Raw genomic sequence first — 16,818 nt, 5'->3', positions numbered from 1 at the left:
CACAGAAAAAAACATGTTCATTACTACTAAACTATTTAGAATGAAGCTGCATTATGTAAAACTGCTGAAAGACTGTAAGCCACATCATACACATGGACACACACACACAAAGAGATCAAGATCCAGTCTTTAAATAACTATTAATTTATTTTAAAATAGTTTCATTTCTCTCTACATCATATTTGTCATTTGAAGGAAGTCTGGCTTGCAGAAGCAAGAGAATATTATAAACATTCCTCCTAAATACTGATGAAGGAAAAGGAGCAGAGGGAACAGGGCGAGAGGGGGGAGGGGGCACAGGGAGAGACGCTCCATAAGAATCAGTGATGGATGTCAGTGTGTGTGTGTGTGAGAGACTCAATGCTGTAACACACATGTAATGAATGTTTGATGTACGTTCATATAGGATGGGATGCAGTAGAACTTACATCATCAGGGGCAGAAGTGTATGTGGACATCAGTAGTTTCCCACACATAAGATGTACACACATTTATATTGACCAGTCTTAATGTGTCAACCCCATCTCACCAATATTACATGAAATATGACTTCACTTCAGAATAGCATTTCGCCATCGCATATATATATATATATATATATATATATATATTGCTGACCTGTGGGGAAACACTGCTGTAGTGTAAGTGTATTTAGGTATGTATGTATTTGGGGCTCATTTAATGCGGTAGCCTAGCAGTGTTCCTCCTTTAGAGGTTCATCTTTCCTCCTCTTCCTGCTTTTGTACATCAGAACTCTGGTGTTGTGCATCAAGGTGAGAGACATCAATTATTAGCCAATAATCAGGCCAGTAGGCTGAGACTCTGTGATCTAAGGGTGAAGACGACAGTGAGAGACGGAACAGCAGAGAGATCCTTCCTGTGGATGAACAGGAGGACTGAATGCACTTACATGTGTGTATTGGTGAGGAAAAGTACTGTAGGGTGTTGTCAGCAAGAACATGGACATGCAAGGGAAGGTGTGTTTGTTATTAAACTCACTGTAAATATTATTAAAAATTCAGACGTTCATGTGCATTCTTTGAGTCTCGTATCTTTGTTTTTGTTGCATTTGTTTACATTTTTGGGCCCTGATGTTTTTAAATGCTCAGAAACACCTGCAATCAAGTCTGGAATACTAAGGAACTTTAGGGACTGAGTTTTCACTGTCCCTTCAGAGTTACTACAACAAAAACAGCAAAGAGAATCACTTTTCAAATGTGTGTAGAGGATTAGAAAATATGATGTAAGTACAAAACATAGTGACACATGAATTTATATCTGCGATTGACTGGTACCCACAAACAATACAGAAACACATATGATGCAAGTACACACAAATCAGGATTTTCACACAGGTAGGAGCAAGTATTTGCAACCCTATTTAGCAGACTCACATACACACGCATACACAAACACACATACACACACACACAAACACACACATATAAACAGACATGAGGCAAAACAGTGCCTTCCATGAGAACTGAGACAAGAAAAAATGTAATGACATGATGCTGAAGTGCTGTCTGGTTCATCAGTCTGTTAAAGTATGATTCAAAGTATATGAATCCACCCCCTTATTCTCCATTACACATACATAATTCCCTAAGCATTCCCCACTGCATACAGATTGAGCAGTTTGTACAGCTTAAGCCTCTAAATATCCAAGTGCATGTCTCCCCTCAAATGCTGCAGTATTCATACAGAGGTTGTCATATGACCCATCAACATGACAGTCTTGATGCAAAACAAAACAATCGTCTATTGAAGATAAGAGGAAAAATAAAAGGCAAAAAAGCTTTGTTATCTAAGATTTCCAGCTAGTTGGCAGTCTAATTGTTAGAGCTGGTCAAAATGATGCTTAATGTGACAGTAACAGTGTGAGTACCAGGGACAGAGGGTCTGTACATAATTTAAAAGGGAAAATAATCTGCTTAGTTATCTTCAGGGCAAACAGCACCTGCACTGTAGGAGGTGTGTAGTGTGTGTGTAGTGTGTGTGTGTGTGTGTGTGTGTGTGTGTATGAATGAGGGAGAGCGTACTCTTTGAGTCATGTTCTGCTTGACAACCCATTCAGGTTCTCTCAGGAGAGAACGAGCGAAACCCTCCTAACAGGTTAGCCTGTGTTTTTTTCTGAGCGTGTACGCCCGGTCGTGATTGTGAATTCATGATTGTGAAGTCTCTAAAGTGCAGCAGCGACAACAACATTTTATCGTCTCGAGCCTCTGCATTACAAACAACTCGTGCAGCAGCTTATTAAAGAGTATATATCCTTTTCCCTGTCTCTCTCACAGACAGACAGACAGACACACAGACACACACACACACACACAACTACACATACATTCCTCAAGCAGCAGCTTATTATGGGACCCTCACTTGGTCACACACACACAAACACACAATCATATTGCTTATTAGCTAAGACCTGACACGGGTATAAAGGAAGATAAGGAGGACCCAGGCTAATATTGATCAGTGCACACACCTCAAAGCGTCAATGTGCTTGTGTAAGTAAGTGTCTGCACGTCAAAGCAGTGTGTGCGTGTGTGCATGTTCCATGTGTTTTTGATATGTAGTGTATGCACCCATTGGAATCTATGGGACTGTACAAAACATTGTGGGTTTTACTGCAGTTGTCAATGTAAAGGGGCACACCTGTGAGTGTGTGTGCATGTCGTAAAGCAGGTAGGGGTAGGGGTGTGTGTGTGTGTGTGTGTGTGTGTGTGTGTGTGTGTGTGTTACAGCAGGTTTCTGTGTGTTTGAGGGCATCTGTTACAGTAGGTATATGTGTGTGTTTGTTTATGTGTGTCACAGCAGGTATCTCTGTCTGTCCTCCTCCAGTGTCAAATCCACCACTTCTGAGGGTGGTGCCCATCCGGACTGGTTGGGGTTTGTGTTCCACGTGGGCTTGGCCCCAGTCTTCCAGGAGGACAGAGATTGAATGACGCCTCCACGTGGAAACCTGCATACACAATAGGTGGTGAAATGTAAAGGACATAATGTATAGTATCGTATTACAAAGGCAATGGCAGTAGTGGCTAACTAGGTACTCTAAATTCTGCACAGGGGTCCTATGCTAGAAACAATGGGTTTGATGGGTATAAAAAATGCATAGGCTATAAATGCACTGATGGACATTCTCTTAATAGTCTCATGCATACAGAGACCAAAAAATTAAAAGTGCAATGTAATAATCAGATGCATAAATCACTGGATGAATATAAATGTCAGAGCATTGTGAGACAAGATACAGTGCAGTGCAGAGTGCAGTGGAAATTTTGGACTTAAAAATTATTTTCTTTGGTGAAAGTTTGTAAGGCTATGCGTTCAGTTCTGCATGTGTACCTGGGATTCTCCTGAACGCCGACAATCTCCACTTCACTGTCGGAGGAGGGTCGACTCACCTGCGGCTTTGCCTCTGCCTCACCTGAAACAAAAATTTCAACCAAAACGTTACAAAATGTTCACCTGTACATTTAAACTACATTACTATATCATAGTGTTTTAATGTTACAGCAGTGCAAAATAAATTAGTAAATATTTGAAGCTATTGTTCATTTATGTAGCACTGTTCAGTAATGTATTTGAGAATTAAACCAACACTTCAAAATTTAATTCACATAAAACAATGGGTCTGTGAGGTTTATACCTGTTTTTTAGGGTTAAGACCTAAAATGGGCCTATGTAAACTATGCTTTATTAATAATTTCAATTAAACTAGATTTGATTTAAAAACAAAAACATGGACACTAATTATTTATGTTTGAGGAGAACTGATGACGCAGCCATCGTTGTGAACGACAGAAACCAGAAAATGACACTGTTTGCATGTAGATGTGCAGTTCATATTTGACAAATTATAAAGAACAGCCTACCACATCTACTGGAATATTAAGGCACCTGTGGTACCAAAGCCAACACGCATACCAAATCACACACAATCTCAAAACCATCACCAATGGACAGGTCTAAAGAAAAATGGCTTTCAGACCTGAACCTAGACATGTCTAGCAAGATGGACTGAAATGTTTGGCAAGAGGTTTTCATAAAACACGGTGGTCACCATGGACACAGACCTGAAGGGGCCAGTGAGTGGGGGTGTGAAGAAGGCTGCTCCTGCTCTGAGTGGGTGTCTGATAGGTCATAATGCCCCACCACCTCTGGGCCAACTGCACAAACACACACAAAATACCAATGAACACAAAAGCTCCAATCAAAATTATGTGTCTGTTGGGTTAAGTCTTTAAAGGGAGATATTGAAGACTAAACTTTCTGCGCTGTTTTCTGTAAGATCAGGGGGTAAATGAAGGGAGATTTTTTTTTTTTATCTTGGTAGGCTAAGATTTTGGTGCAGCTCTAAAGCAATCACTTCTAATAGTGGTATAGGCCTTCCACGGTCTACTAAAGCAAGCTAACAAACAATGGTCACAAACAGGGTTACTAATTCTGTCTTGTACCTTCATGACAAATAACAGTCAAAGTTATACTTTTGAATATATGGCTAGGTACAATGCAGTTAGATACAGTAGAGCTCTAGCACACAATTGACTTTCCTTTGCCTTAAACTATAGCGCTAATCAAATCTAGTCACTCAATACAATTAAACCCTTGGCCGCTAACCTTCTAAAGCATCTAGCTAACATTAACCCAGTCATTTCAACGATCAACATTCCATACTGGCACTATCAACCAGCTAAGCTGTAAGAATTTTAACTGCCATCTTCAAACATAGCAGTTAGATTCTGTAATTATTTTTGGATTCCTTTGGTGTGTTGAAATGTGACAGATAATTTTGAGAGCTTAGAGGATTTAGATTCTTTGTGTTGTTTGTCATTAGTTGGCCGCGAGCGTGCAACCATTTGGTGTACCATGTAGTTGTGTGTTACTACAACTAACACCATGACAGATTCAAATTGAACAAGCCACTGTTCTGGTTAAAGAAAAAAAACTGGGAATTCATAGGGACAGCAAAAGGCTTCCTGCCAAGAAACATAGAAAGTTTGATGTGAACTTTCTTGTGCCTTTCCACATCCAAGATGTTAATACCAAATGAAGACAAGACATTTGGCCCAAGATATGAGTCAGGTGTTTTGTTGAGTTTGGTTATACAGAGAGGGCATTGGTATATTGGTTTGAATCATTTTTGAATCAACAACTCTTGATTGCTGTTCCCACATACACAACCTTTTTGTGACCAGCTACTATCTACTGTAGTGCTAGTTAAAGTTTGACAACAAATAGCAATAAGCATTTTAGCAGTTCTTTTAGAGTGTATAGATGGAACACATTTTGGTTATCATGGATCTTTCAAAATGGCATGACCGAACAATAAAAATTGTGCATCAAAGACTCACCTCAGACAAAATCAGCAATACACAGCTAACAGACCCATTTTACACCTGACCTGTGTCTGTCTAGCCTGTTAACCGGTCAGATACACATCAATAGATGAAATGGTTCCATTCTAATTATATTTCCTGCATTTATATCAATAAACAACAAAATGTTACACACAAAATAAAAAATAAAAAACATTACTGCATACTGTCCGATCGGCTGACACTCAGAGAAATGCAATAGCAAATAAGAGATCACTCTCCAAAAAAAACCCATGTTGCTCAACTGGTGGGTCGTGGAATCATTCTAAGGTGTTCACAGAACACGTGTTCCTTCAGAACCACAATGCCTTTGGAAGAAAATATATGAAGAGTTGTGTTTATTCTGAAATGGGACTGGTGAAGTGAAAGCTTAGTTCTCATACCTTAGTCATAAAGAGACAACGTTCTGTGCAAGCGGCAGATACATGGTCTAATGTAAGAGACTCCAAATTTCAAAATGTCCGCTAGAACAGTGCTCCAACATAAGTAGGAATTCATAATTATGTTAGAAAAGGAAAAAGCCAATTACTGAAGTTATGGTGCCTTCCAGTACTCGTATTTTCAGTCGTATTTCCCAATTACGAGCAGGAAGTCGCAATTCCTGCTTGTTCGAACCCAAAGTACCAAGTTCGAATTTCCAGTAATAGTAAATGAGAACCATAGACAAGCACTATTTATTAGCAGTTCTGTCCTATGTGTTTAAATCAGTTTTAAAAACAATAGGGTCCAACCTCTATCTGTCGCTATGTTGCTACAACGTTTGTGTAAAATACTATGTAATGTATTGTTAGGGTTGGGAACCAAAACATTAGAATCGAGTAAAATCAATAAGAACCGGAACTGAAAACCAAGCAAATTTGAATAATACATTGTTGCATCGTTCCAAACTTTATCTGGTAACAATTGCTAACAACAGAAAATTGCTATTTGGCCGATATTTTGGGCCCTCTCACACAATGCAAAATCAACAGAGCATGAACAATTGTTTCCCCTCCGATGGGCATGGTTTTCGGTGTATGACAGTTTGCGCACTGTCTCTATAGGTTTACTTGTGAAATCTTCATTAAGGATAGGCTATACAAAGACAGAGATGCCCATGGCTTGCTCTACTACATATCAATAGCCCTTAAAACACACTCAGACAGAAGTCACTCTTACTTGTATGTATTTAATGTGAACAGGCATTCAAATAAACAGGCACTCTAGTTTAAAGATATTTAACGTTGACAAGCAATTAGGGAGATACCCTAAGCTCCCCATTAAAGGTGTAAAGACAGCCTAATATTTGTTAGCACTTAGAAAGTAGCCCTGCACTCAGTCCATACAAAAAAATATAGTAAAGCAACTTTTATAGCTTAAGTATTTTTAAAATTAACTGGTCATTTGTTAAAGAATGGATCTTCACATGGTCACTTGTAAGCGTGCAGTTACTGTCAGAGTATCTAAAGACTTAATGTAAACGGTAAATGGTACAGTAAATGTGTTAACCACATTCATGAGCAGTGTGTGTGTGTGTGTGTGTGTGTGTATGTATGTAAAATTGTTAACTCTGTGAGTGAGTGCAAGACAAGCTAAGTTGGCTTGTTTTGTTTCGTCACATGCAGGTTACCAGTTACAGCAAAGAAACATCAGACATACAACTCAAAGCAAACCCAAACAAAAATCATAGCTAATGACAACCAAATCAGACTCTGATCCATTGCTAAAAACACACTGAAATGTCAACGTAAAAAAAATGTCCTCAAACACATCTAAAAGCAACCCTGAGACGTTGCTGGCCAATTCCTGGGCAATCGGTGGGTTCCAGTGTTAAGTGGCACGATAACATAGAATTGCTGGCATACTGAAATAAGAGGATCCGGGGGGGGGGGTTTTCAGCGCCGCCGTGCACAAGTCAACAAAAAAAGTCAGAAGCTCCTGAGTACCTCAAAGGCACATGCTCTCGGAAAGGGGGGGGGGGGGGCAAGAAAGAAACAGGATTGAGGAAGGGAATTGTGGGAAATGGAGAGATGCAGGAAAAAAAGAGAAAAAGAAAGAGGTAGGGATAGAGATGAGAGGCAGATAGTATGTGGAGTACAAGTTCCCCCGTCTATACATTTAGAGGATTGGGATCAACAGAATCGGGGGCTCCGCTGCATGTGGTATTCTGCGTGGTAAAGTTGGCATTGACGTTGGCATTGACGTTGGCACTGGCGCTGAGCTGGGCCATGCGCCAGACGGCCAGCGTCTCCTGGGACTCGGACGACGGCAGGAAGGAACTCTGACGGCCCTGCTCGCTCTCCGATAGATCGCTGTCCGAGTGGAGGCGGGCCAGGCGATCCATCCACACGCGGAAGTGCTCCTCTGTCTGCCTCTGCATGACGGCAAATCGCGTCAGGGCCTCCTCCAGGACTCCGCCCAGGCCGCTGCTGGTGGTGGTGGTGGTGGGGGGTCCGCCCTCTGGCAGGAGGCTCCTCCCATGGGAAGAGGTTCGGGAATATTCTGTCCGACGGCGACGGCGAGCTTAAAGACAGTGGCCAAGCCGAGAAACACACGTCACACGTCACGAGCACACACACAGGCGGATACATGCGAACGGACGGAGGTCATGCTATGTTGGTGTGTGTGTCAAAAAGCTTTCATGGATAATGACACCCGCTAAAAAAGGCGGTGGTTCAAACTTAACTGAGACATGCTGTAAACATAATGCCAAATCTGTACAAAATACAGACCTCACAAACAAATCATATGAAAAAACCTTATGGACAAAGCTCTGGTCAGGCAGAACACCAACAACAATGTTTCACTTTAAATTGAACTAAAAGGCGTTTACAAATATTTGTATAGCATCCCTGGTTGGTTGGTTTTGTGAACATGCTTGTGACCATGCAAAGAGTATTAGATGCACAACTGCTGAGATTAGATCAATCTACAGAATCACCAGACCTCATCCTAACTGAAGTCCAAAACAAAATGAATACTATGGCTTTATGAAAATAATGTCTTTTGAATAATTGAATAATGCCTTCGAAACACCAAAAACCACACAACTGACACTGATGAAAGCTAGCTAATTCGGTGATCTATTTGGCAACGATCCTACATTTTCCAGGGATTTCGGAACCAAAGTACAAAGCTATAAAGAAATTACATTGTATTGCCATAACAATAGTAACAACTAGCCAATAGCCAATCATAACATTCCCTGCAGGCACCAAATACACCACCACTGCTGACACCGAGACAAGCTAGATGGCTAAAAACAATTTACAGGGTTTGAGATACAGAGCACAAAACCTGAGAGTGATTAGCCAGGGAAAGAAAAGGTAGGTGTGTTCTCTCATTCTTTCACATTACCATTTAAAATCATAACAATTTTGAGGTGAAAAACAGCAGTTCCCAGCAAAAACTCTTCTAAAAACGGTAGCCTAAGAGCCATAATGTTGCTTTGACAAAAGGGCTTAAATCAGCCCTCATACTGATATGATACTATTCAATGTTACATTCAGCGCTGGGCTGGCCAGTTGCCAATGTACATTTATTTATGAAAAGAAACACAAATTTGCAAAACTGCCATTCCATTTCATGGATATAGGTATGGATGATCTAGGTGTGTTATTTAAGTGCAATGTTACAAGATCAGGTATATGTATATTTCAATTTTACATGGCATTTGTTTGAATCATATATATCTGTCTATTTGAGTAAAAGGTGAGACTAATGAGGATTTTAAAAGGGACTAGGATAAAGACTAGCCTACTAAGTGTGAGCCACCAAGAGAAAGTTCAAAGAACAGCTCACATTAAAAAATATTACTTTGCAGTCATTTAACAACATTCTACTTTAGTTAATTAGTTTGCGTGTTGTGGATTCTGGGCAATGTGATCTTGTTTGTGTTGTGTGAATACTATGCAATGTATCGTGGATATAGTGCAGTGTGTACTTTAAAAACATTTCCCAATACTTAAAAAATAAAAATAAATACAATTTTCCTTAGCTGAACTGGCCATTATTTAAAGTTAGCCTATGACCTGATAGACGTCAAAGATGGAATAAGGCCTTGATTAAACACATGGAGGAAAGGACAAAGAGCCATGGTGGACTTCTCAACATCAAAGAGTTGAAGAGGCAACCGATTTGACAGGAGAAAGGCAAAAACATTGATTGACTGAATGATTTCCAGTCTCAATCAACACAACCACTTGTCAGCCCGTGAGGGTAGCTGGTGGGGCAATTAAACATGATTGCGAACAACTGAGTACTCTCAGCCTCTAAGCTACAAACTTGGCTCAGCCTTGAGCTACGCTAGATTTTTCATTCCCAGCTTTGTGCATAATAATGGCCTTAAGCTAATAGCAATTCAATAGTGAACACTAGCTAGATATCATTTCAGTGTCTGATGAGGACACTGAGTCAACAAATGGTAATCAAACAGCCGCCTACTGATGCAATGACCACAGTGCCAAACTGAAACCTGTAATCACTGAAACAACATGATTATCAGCCACTTTTGCCAAGCAGCTGTGCTCTGAGAATTGCAGAAAATAATCAGGACAAGACAACAAGAGATTTCTGCCCTCTCACAACAAAACAGCTTCACAATTTCTATGATTTTTACAGACTTCACAATACCTGAAGGCCATGAAATTATTTTGAGATTCATCATTTATTTTTTAGGTCACACATGCCCATAGGAAAGCTGCCTAATTTCCACCCATCTTCGCTTCACAGAATTATATTTCTTTTAGAGACGAATACTTTACAGCACACCCTCCCTGTCAGTTTCATGGGCATGTTCTAACCTCATTTATCTTGGTCTCCAAGCTGTGCATAATTTGTTTAGTCATGGCAAGAGTTTAGGAAATGAGTTTGTGCACAACGGCGTTACCAAATAGCCTAATCTACCTACCCCTTGGATGTTGTGTGAGGATGACAGACAGGAGTGTGTGGAGGTGCATTTGTAGAGGTCCACATGGCCTTACCTGGTGTATGTGAATTGATGCCAGCACCATGCTCATTATCTGACGATGATGACGACGACGACGACGATGACGACGACTGTGCGGTGATGTCGCTGTCAGACGTGCTGCTGTCCTGCAGCAGGTCCGGCTTGCGTCTCGCGGCCGCCTCCCTTTTCTGTCGGCGCATGCGCATGCGCTCCTTCTGCAGCCGGCTCCGGTGGCCCCGGACACGCACCCGCCCGTTGGCCTGCCGCTCCTGGCACCGGTTCTTCTTGGCCGCCATGGAGGCGTTCGGCGTGTCGCTCTCCGAGTGCGAGCGGCGAGACTTCCTGCCCGTGGCCACCGCATCCCCAGCAGCGACAGAGCCGGCCACCACCGAGCCGGGGCCCGCCGTGTGGCGCGTGCCTTCCTCCGCCGACGACTGCGTGTCCGAGTCGCCCAGGTGGCCGGAGGAGGACGGCGAGAGCAGGCAGGGGGAAGAGTCGCTCTCCTCGTGCGCCCGCGTTCCCCCGCTGGAGCTCGTGTTCTGGGGCCGGAGGTCTTTGAGCAGGCAGGGCATCGAGAGAAGTCCGGCCGAGCAGCTCTCCGACAGCGTGCTCCCTGCTGCCTCCTCGCCGGGCGGGGAGCTTGTGGGTGTGGTCTCAGACTTAAGAGGCGTGTCCTCTGTGCTGCACTCAGGGAGAGTCTCCGCCTCCTTCTCCTGACTGGCCATCCTCAATAGGGTGTGGCGGGGTCTCTGAGACAGGCTCTTGATGGGATGAGCTTGCCTGCAGAACAGATCACCAGATATCATTAGTAAGCACTAATGACACATCAATAACACATTTCATGTGTCCCATTAATGTTCTGTGCAACAGAGAAAGACAGAATCTACAGGCGCTAAATGCTACATTACATTTACATTTGCACACATACACTCACAAAAGCGTATTCATTTTTATACACATTAAAAACCCTCACTGAAATATAAAATTCTATTGCCATGTGATTCCAAGCCCATAACATTTGTCACATTCAGCGAACATCTCTTCACGATCCACTAGCTGCCCATCTAGAGCCCGACCAATTTATCGGCAGGCCAATATTAGGCATTTTCCAAACTATCAGTATCGACATTCATAACAGCCAATACATATTTTTAAAATCAGTAAAGGAAAACCGCATATTGATCCTTCATTTAGGCTGCATTTCCAGTATTGGCATTATATGGTTTGTCCAGCAGACAGCGCAGCATCTTGCTGCAAGATAAACATGCTTGACTTGGTTCCACTTCACTTCCTACAACGAAGGAAGGACAACGGTAGCTTGTGTGTATTCATGGTTGGATGATTTTCACGTGAAATGTAATTCCCATTTCTTCTCGAAGCCGAAATAAAACTTCCGAATGTTTATCGGACATGCTCGTTTTTTACTGCAGTAACATTAATCTTACAGCTATGTCATCAGCTTAATGTTATGTCCAAATGTAAAATAACATTAACGTTAGCATTAATTGAGTGATGGAGGCTGGTTTGATTGTTGGTGTATTTGTGAAACATAAACACGGTTATACCAAGTAACTTGATACCAGCACTGTAATTGTCACTATCGACGATCATCCCATTCATTTTCTTACCATGATGACAGGAGCTAAGTTCTAAGCTTCTATTCTATTCTATTCTAGTTAGACACAACGCTAACGTCCGCTAATGCCATGGTTTGCTGGTAAGTTTATCATGCATCCTAAACGTTCTGTTTGCTAAAAATGTTTTTCTGCTGTTGACTCGCTCACACTGTCTTTGGTGGCCCTGTCAGTACTTTGTAAACTGACTACGTAGACTGCACACTAAATAAAGCATATGAAACAAGAGTTCTGAGCTAACAATAATTTCAAAACACCGACTACTCCATAATTTCAGTCTTCAATTTCTTGCATTTTAGCAAAGGTGTTTACACCAAGTAAGGAAGTGCATGGTTTACAAAGGTTAAATGTAAAGTAATAGATCATACTTGTAATCTGTTTTGCTTGCATAAAACGATAGAGTCAAAGCATAACCTGCTCACAATGTAGATTGTGCCAATGTGGTTATCACAGAACAAAGATCTGACACTCCTTATTTCATAAAAATAAATTACTGTATAAGAACCTTTCATTAGGAAACCAGATACTTAGGCCTATTTGATTACATAATGTCCCACCTTGATCAGAACTTTGTTATGGGAGAAAAATGTTACATTGTGTTTGTTAAAAATTACTTTCAGCCGATATATCGATTATCTGTTTGTTTTTTAAAACTCAAATATCAAAATCGGCATCGGCCTCCAAAATCCCATATCGGTAGGGCTCTATGCTCCTCCCGTGAGAAGCCTACACTGTAAAAAAAACAAAAACAAAACACTGTGTGGAGTTTCTCTGGGAATACTGAATGGAGGAGTGAGTTACTTCTCTGGTCTGTTTTGTTTGGACCTTGATTAAAATATAATGTATGTTGTTTTGGACAAAAGCGTCTGATAAGAAATTTAAGCATAAACATAACCAAATGCGATATATTGCGCAATCGCTCACTGCACCTTTAACCTAGGAGATTTTCCCTCCAAGACTAGAGCACACAAAAACCTTACAAGAAAAAAAATGGAAAGTAGGACAATGTGTCACTAGCAATTTAAGAAAAACTAGCCTTTTAACTGAGGGCTTAGGACTGCATAAATATCATCCAGGTCTAAAAATCCATGCTATTCCTGGACTTCTGTCTCCCTCCAGTGGCTAGCCTCGATTTAGTAGTTGACATTGAAGACATCTGTCGAGCCAACTCAAAACAACTGATGCTTCACCTATACAGCATTCACAAATGTGGAAATGAAAATGAACACTTCTGCTTCAAGAAACCAGAGAATGTAAATTAGGAAAGCTGATATGCTTGTTGCCTGCATGTGGCTATTGACAGTTTCAACACAGACTCCTCACTTCTAGGTCACTGTACAAGCATAAAACCTGTCTTGGGATCCAATGCAGAAAAGCAGAAACAGGACAAGGAGAGGAAGAGAAACAAAACCAAGACACTGAAGCACAATTCATCTTGCGGGGCGAGTCTTCCCATGCTTCCAAATGAATTCCCATAAGAGTGAACGACCCTGCTGCAAGGCTAACTACCCAAAATGGGACACTGAGCCACAGGTGATTTGGCACACTGGAAGGAGAGACAAATGCCAGATAGTGCACCCAGCACTCCTCCTGAAGACTCATTATACCACACCTCTAAGCTAATCAAAATCATCTGAGGACACCTGATGTGAGTGCCAAGTTCACTATGCCTGGAAGTCGGGGATGAAAATTGACAGTATAAATAGGCAATTATACTGCAGTAGATTTGCAGAAGGGGGATTAAGCTACAATGCTGTCACATCACTGTCAGAAGCCTGACACCCAATCTAGTAATGGAACAATCAGGAAGACTTAACGGTTGTAAATGGTTAATGATCAAACTCACATTGGGGAAAGTATAAAAACACTGACAAGATTCAATCAGAGCTTGGATCTGGCCTCCACCATGTGATGGCTATCTCTAATGGCGTCTAGTATTCTTACTGATACCAACCGAAGGTCCCCTTGAAAAGGTAGGATGATTAAGACTTGGAAGGAGAAGTGCAAACGCACACCGACATCGAGGTGTAGGCAACTAGTTAGTGGAAATAGTTAAAGGAGAGAGATGTCGAACACTCCGAGTACGCTAATTACTTTATTGAGGCGATAACGTTTCGGCCAGTCTGGCCTTCTTCAGATCGCATGTTAAATGAATATAGGATGAATAAGACTGCAATAAGACGCAATTTCAAATTGAATTCAGTTAATCAAGCATAGCATAGGCTATTGTCTGAGGACAACAACGTATGAGACGAAAGAAATGAAAGACATTTGCCGATTAAACGAGGGAAAATAGGTTCATGTGCTTGGCAGTGAGACAGAAACAGTAGAGGGAGTTCTCATTTGTTATTATAACGAATGGGCTATGGTAGGAACAAAACAGTATATTTAGGCACAGGCATTCACACAACCACTCAAAGGTGAAGTTAAGATTAACAATACTTAGATAACACCAAAATAGTGACGAAGTTCAGTCTGCAACTTATAACTTAGCAGAGTCAAGAAACGGCATGCAAACCGCTCAAACTCTAAAAGAACACAAGTGAACATACATAGGACATACATCAGCCATATAATTGATTAGAAGTATGGACTGGACTCCCTATCTAACAAGTCTTATCAAAAGACCCTTATTGCTAACAATACAGTGCACTCTCAAGTTTACTTCTAAAAGTTACCTTCACTTTAAATACAAATTAATGAGGTCCTGAGGCTGAACACCAAGACCGTGATCAGGCAAAGCTCTGTCTACATCATCCTCCCATGGGTTCATCTATTTAGGTGTCAAGGTATCCGGCTCATTAGGTCGGATACCTGAACATTCTCTCTAATGAGTCCTGGTAGTTGCCGTATTAACGTTACAGTTCAAGAAAGCCAGACTCGAATGCCTAATGTCGTGACCCCTTAACTGTATCGCCAGCCGCACATCACTCAAGTCTGCACGAGAACTTGTTCCGAGACCCGCTCATGTTGCAGACGGGACCTTACGGCGCGACAGTAATTTAAGATAGCTACTCACACACCTATCCAGTCACTCAAGGTGCGGCAGACCGCTGCAGAGTGGTTATCCACCATGCATGAAAAGATACCGGTAAACGTGCATAAGAGAAGAGTTACAGATGAAGGGATAGACTGGGCTAATTTTTGATGACTAACATTTATGTAGAAAAGAAGCTTCTGTGTCCCTTCACTCATGTAAAGATACAACCAACAACGGTATCAAATCAGTATTATGCACGTATAGTTTGCACTCTCTGTAGCTGAAACTTCATGAAGTTAGAGCTGTGCATCTGTTCCCTCCATCCTATCAAATGCTAAACTGGCTAGTGCGCCTAAAGCCCAGTAACCTCACTAGCCAGCTAAAGTTAGCCAACGTCGTACTCTACCTTTGACTTCCTGGCTAACTAAATTAGCATGCTAGTCTTTGAAGGCCTTGGAGCAATTTTTGGCTAACGTTAATCAAATAACCCCACTCTTAAATCTAGACTACACAACCTACGTAGCTAGCCCGGTAAGTCCCTGTTTAAGGTTTTTAATGAGTAAGCCTATAGTAAAAACTAAAAGTGGTCACCTAGTTATCGGTGACTGAAAACGCTTTCAAAATGGAAGGCTAGCCATGGAAGGAAATCACTGGCTTCCCAGCTGTCTGCTTCTGCTTGCTCTGTTAGCCAGCTAGCTAGGCTGCTAATGTTAGCATCCACAGCAACGATTATTAGCCAGCTTACCTGGGATATAAAAAAGCCCTCAAGTGTCTAAGCTCTTCACCATCCTACTGGATCTTCTCCTTTCAGTCAATCATCAAACATCAACAGTGCATAAGCCAGATGCAATTAAAGCCTTATGTTTTTAAGTTTTTTACAGACTCTTCCGAACGCCGTTTCACTTTGGTCAATTCAAAATGTCCCCACTAGCCGGAGTTTGAGTAATTTTTGTTTACGCAACTTCCTGTTGGTGTAGCCAAGAACAACTAGCACTCCTTGTGGGCCGGCGAGGAATTGTCTTGTCGATTATTCATCAGGATCAGGATGAATGTGGCAGGTCAGGCCATTAACTGGACACTTCTACTATATAGAGCCCTAGCCAACGGTTGTAATATGTGCTAAACGCAGTTTGGCATCGTTTTCTTGAAATATTTAAGGTTTTCTCTAAAAAAGAGAATTGTGCCATTAATTGTGTCCATACTATTATAGTGTCATATAGGCACGAATTCACCCCCATACCATCACAGATGCTTGCGTTTGAACTGTGTGCTAAGAACAAGTTGGATGATCCCTCTCCTCTTTAGCCCAGATGATGCAGAGTCCAAGATTTCCAAAAATAATTCCAAAATGTGATTAGCGTAACCAGGCCCAATAAGACGAAAGCATTTCTGAATCATAAATATTATTTTTTCTTTCTTTGGTATGAGTAAAGGAGAAATGTTGGGTTACTAACATTTTTATGAAATAGAAGTGATTATTAATAATTTTACATGTATTAGAAGTGAATATTAATCTACATGTATTACATAGAAGTGATTAACATTTCATTTTCTTATATTCTGTGTATGCTTTCTATACATTCAATACTGTGCATCAACTTTGCTTTGTCTGTCATTTGCTCTCTCCATGTCACGATTTTCTAATAAAGGTCATGCGACCCCCTTTGTCACAAGTTAAGGGTATTCTGCCTGAGGCAGTAATATTAGGAATATCCCGACAGGAACTAGACTATGGCAAGAAAATGCTGAAGGATGTATATGTATTGTATTGACCAATTATCTACTTACTTGGAGTAGCCACATGACTTGCGTATGGCGCATGGATCACATGCTATGTCCAAGAAGTGTCCATGTATTGTTGTATTTCTGTATGTATGAGGATTTTTGGAAAAGACC

The 16,818-nt window shown here is 41.3% G+C and overlaps 1 protein-coding gene across 3 annotated transcripts; it reads right to left on the bottom strand.

Moving 5' to 3' along the window:
* Positions 1-123: 123 nt before the first annotated feature.
* On the bottom strand, positions 124-15,879 carry ark2n (arkadia (rnf111) N-terminal like PKA signaling regulator 2n). 3 transcript variants are annotated; one of them, XM_076283675.1, is made up of 5 exons: positions 15,668-15,875; positions 10,343-11,088; positions 4,080-4,172; positions 3,349-3,430; positions 124-2,965 (listed from the first exon to the last, which is right to left on the bottom strand). In XM_076283675.1, exons 2-5 carry the CDS (start codon positions 11,031-11,033, stop codon positions 2,812-2,814), a joined length of 1,020 nt encoding a protein of 339 aa, XP_076139790.1. In that variant the 5' UTR covers positions 11,034-11,088; positions 15,668-15,875; the 3' UTR covers positions 124-2,811. The 3 variants fall into 3 exon arrangements, with proteins under 3 accessions (XP_076139790.1, XP_076139791.1, XP_076139789.1); XM_076283676.1 differs by lacking the exon at positions 4,080-4,172 and having other exon boundaries at positions 15,668-15,873; XM_076283674.1 differs by lacking the exons at positions 124-2,965; positions 3,349-3,430; positions 4,080-4,172 and adding an exon at positions 6,536-7,883 and having other exon boundaries at positions 15,668-15,879.
* Between the last annotated feature and the right edge of the window lie 939 nt (positions 15,880-16,818).

This window comes from Alosa pseudoharengus, unplaced genomic scaffold (assembly GCF_046254945.1).
Source record: "Alosa pseudoharengus isolate Yale_2024_CS ecotype anadromous, Long Island Sound unplaced genomic scaffold, YU_APseudo_1.1 YU_APseudo_1.1_scf_14, whole genome shotgun sequence".
In the NCBI taxonomy this organism is placed as follows: Eukaryota; Metazoa; Chordata; class Actinopteri; order Clupeiformes; family Clupeidae; genus Alosa; species Alosa pseudoharengus.
Note: the sequence above shows the minus strand (reverse complement) of the source record. Positions and strands in the feature narration are given on the sequence as shown.